Source organism: Arachis ipaensis, chromosome B06 (genome assembly GCF_000816755.2).
Source record: "Arachis ipaensis cultivar K30076 chromosome B06, Araip1.1, whole genome shotgun sequence".
Taxonomy (NCBI): Eukaryota; Viridiplantae; Streptophyta; class Magnoliopsida; order Fabales; family Fabaceae; genus Arachis; species Arachis ipaensis.
Window position 1 is genome coordinate 136,816,528 of NC_029790.2, and position 3,301 is coordinate 136,819,828.

The 3,301-nt window shown below is 31.9% G+C and overlaps 1 protein-coding gene across 1 annotated transcript; it reads right to left on the minus strand.

Moving 5' to 3' along the window:
* LOC107647815 (DEAD-box ATP-dependent RNA helicase 38-like) lies at positions 477-2,861 on the minus strand. The gene is made up of 7 exons (XM_021105373.1): positions 2,806-2,861; positions 2,396-2,623; positions 2,132-2,197; positions 1,358-1,762; positions 1,143-1,266; positions 816-901; positions 477-655 (listed from the first exon to the last, which is right to left on the minus strand). The coding sequence occupies exons 2-7, from the start codon at positions 2,600-2,602 to the stop codon at positions 590-592; spliced, it is 954 nt and encodes a 317-aa protein (XP_020961032.1). The 5' UTR covers positions 2,603-2,623; positions 2,806-2,861; the 3' UTR covers positions 477-589.

Here is a 3,301-nt window from a genome sequence, read left to right on the forward strand (position 1 = left end):
ACCGATCAGACTCAATAAGACTGGTTTGACCGAACCGTTTGAGTTTCAAAATTTTTCCAAAATGTGGAAGATGGGGTTCAAACCCCCTCATCAAAGAGAAAAATAATACAACCATCGGGCTATTAAGCTTGTTATTAATATATATATATATATCTTTTAGCAAATAATTTACTTCTATTTAATTTATTTTAATTTTAGTTATAAACTCATTCATTCTTAAATTAATTATATTTTTATTTAACAATAATTATAAACTCATTTATTTTTTTTATAATTATATATCTATAAACTAATTAATAAATTATTAAAATTCAAAAATAATAGTTGTTTTAATATAAAAACAAAATAAAAATATTTATGATAGAATAAAATTAAATAAATACTTATTGTTCCTGTTTCATATTATTTTAAAATAGCTAGATATTTTTAAAATGTTAGTAAAAATATGCATTTTAAATTTCAATTTCAAATTTTTGACTATGTTTTGTTTTTTATTTACAAAGGACCGAGTCAATCGGTTCAACCGGTGGGTCCAATGACCTAGTGACCTAACCGGTTCGATTACCGATTCGGTTCTAACTTCTAACAACTATGCTTGTAGTAAACCGGCTTCTTTGAGTGCAGCTTTATAGTCTTCAACACTTTTTTCTCGTACCTGCATTTCATTGACATGAAACACGAGTTATTGAAGATAGGTATGTTCAATGACTCTTTCCACAAGCATACTAGGCCATAATCAAATTCTGCGGATTCAAATATGTTCCATCATTCTCTATCGAGCATCATAGCCCAAAAACCATCATGATATAACATACCTCTGATACACGGGTGCCAAAATGGTTCTCGATCTTTGACATCAGCCTTTCATCTTTTTCATCATATATTAGGTTAAACACAGCCCCTGTACGATCAAATGAAACAAGTTACTATTTTGCATTATCACTGAAAATATCAGACAAAATATGAAGAACAAAATCTGGAATTAGTTTCCTTTGGAATGAAAGCATAAAAATTAAAAGTTGTATGTTAAGAAATTCTGTGGCCTAACAAAGTTCATAATAAGTTACAAGTCCAACTAAGTCTATATGTTTAGGAGTGGAAAGTAAAGATGTATTAGTACATTACACTGAACAAGAACTTACCCTTGCGGCCAAATCGACCAGCCCTACCAACTCTGTGCAAGTACACCTCATAATCAGGCTCAAATTCCCGTGTATACTCCGCAGTATGTTTTATTGGGAGATCATAGTTGATAACCAAATTGACCTAAATAAAATTGTAGGATGTCATTACTTTGAAAAGAAAATACACACAAAAGAAAGGAAAAGGAGGAGAGAAAATTGAACAAATTCAGCACCTGTTGCTGATCAAAGCCTCGAGCAAGAACATCCGTGGATATAAGAACTTGAGTCAAACCATCTCTGAACTCTTTGACAATTTTGTCTCTCTCTTCATGGTCAAGAGCACCTTGTATCGAAGTAACCAAATAGCCCATTTCGACAAGTGACTTGTGCAGCATTTTTGCACTCTGTCTCGTGCGCACGAATATGATGGTTTGGCCCACATTTTCTCCTAATTCGAATATGTAATCTTTTATCACCTCAATCTTCGACAACTCATTGGGGCAGTGCACTTTAAACTGCCTCACAGCAGCTAAAGAAAGCTCTTCTTTCTTAACAAAAAGTTTATTATGGTCCTTTTTAACTGTCCTCTCAACAAAGTTCTTGACAATGTCATTGAATGTGGCAGAAAATAGAAGAACCTGGAGATTAAAAGAAACAAAAATATATGTATCAACACCTCACACAAGTATACCCAAATATTTGAACTAAATGCATAGAAATTACATCTAGGCCAATAAATCAATTCAAGTAATGATGCAATGATTCAGATCATTAACGTGAAGATGCAATGACACAGTACATTTAAGTAGATGCAATTGTTCAGCTGCACAAATAAGAAGTTTCTCAAATATCAAGGAACAATTATATTTTCCTTCAACAGAACTTGCATCCTAATTAAAGCAATCAATTAGAATATACGTTTCATCTTTATATCTAGAGAAGAATTCTCGAATGGATTGAACTTTGCATACATGCATGCAGACTACAAGAGAGGCAGTTCAACAAACCTGGCAGCTAGAATTGAATTTTTCTATTTCTTTCATTATCCTCAAGGAATCATCCTTAAAACCATCCTGCAACAACACAGTTCATAGTTGTTTAGGAAATTCACAGTTCATAGAGTCAAGTGATTTACTAGTGCTCTCACCCTCTATATCCTCCACATAAGCGGAGAAGCATCACAACTTCAAGTTACAATTCTAAACTACAATGAAACTTTAAATCCTAACTAAAAGCAATCGCATTACATTTCATCAGAATGCAAAACTTACCTCAGCAAGCATTTGATCAGCCTCATCAAAGACAAGAATCGTCAATTTGGTCACCTCCAATTTCTTGAAAGAAATCCACTTCTTGATGGTGCCAGGAGTCCCAATAACCACCTGAGCCTTAATTTTCTCCCGTTTTTGAATTTGAATTGAATCCCTGCTATCTGTCGGAACGGCACAGTGCGAGCTAATCCCTGTGTGCTTCCCCATCTTCCGGAGAACTTCAGTGTTCTAAGACACACAGGAAAAACCAATTACTTCACACTTCAAGTAGATACACTTTTTTGTTAAGTCTATTACTAACATGTCTGGATAAACTTCTCTGAAAAAATACATCCTCAGGGTTGAGACGAATTAATTTTCTACCCTTTTTAAGAAAGCGATATTTTTCTTATCTCTATCAAAAAGTATACCTGAATAGCAAGCTCCCTCGTTGGACAAATGCAGAGAGCTTGAGTAGCTTGTATACTACGTGTTCACTTACTACTGATCAATAGGTTATTATGTTTAACCTTTTCTTTTTTATTTTCCAAACATTAAATGTTGGATTAAATCAAGTGTTTTTTTTATTTAACTACGTGTTCTTATTAGTAAAAGAATTTAATTTTTTTAATAAATACATGATAAATATATTAAAAACTAAATTTTATATTTTTTTGATAACTTTAAATGTGCTCTATCTAAACCCTTTTTTGTCTCTGAATCTCTCTCCCTTTTATCCGTATTTTAGAAAAAAGTATGATACAATTTCTAAAAGCTATTAAAAAAAGATAATAGAAAAGTAATTATTTGGGTAAAATTAAATAAGTACATAAATATTTTTTTCTATATAGGCAAAAACTAAGTATAGAAAAAGACAAAACATATTTGTCTTTTTTTTAAAAATATATATATATTTAGAGGGCTATC

Bases quoted from the DNA above. Each gene is read 5' to 3' on its own strand.
- LOC107647815 (XM_021105373.1), bottom strand. From the start codon at position 2,602: ATGGGGAAGCACACAGGGATTAGCTCGCACTGTGCCGTTCCGACAGAT. The intron at 1,267-1,357 runs GTGCTGAATTTG...AATTTTATTTAG, and splicing joins GAGGCTTTGATCAGCAACAG to GTCAATTTGGTTATCAACTA. The intron at 656-815 runs GTATGTTATATC...AATGAAATGCAG, and splicing joins TTGGCACCCGTGTATCAGAG to GTACGAGAAAAAAGTGTTGA.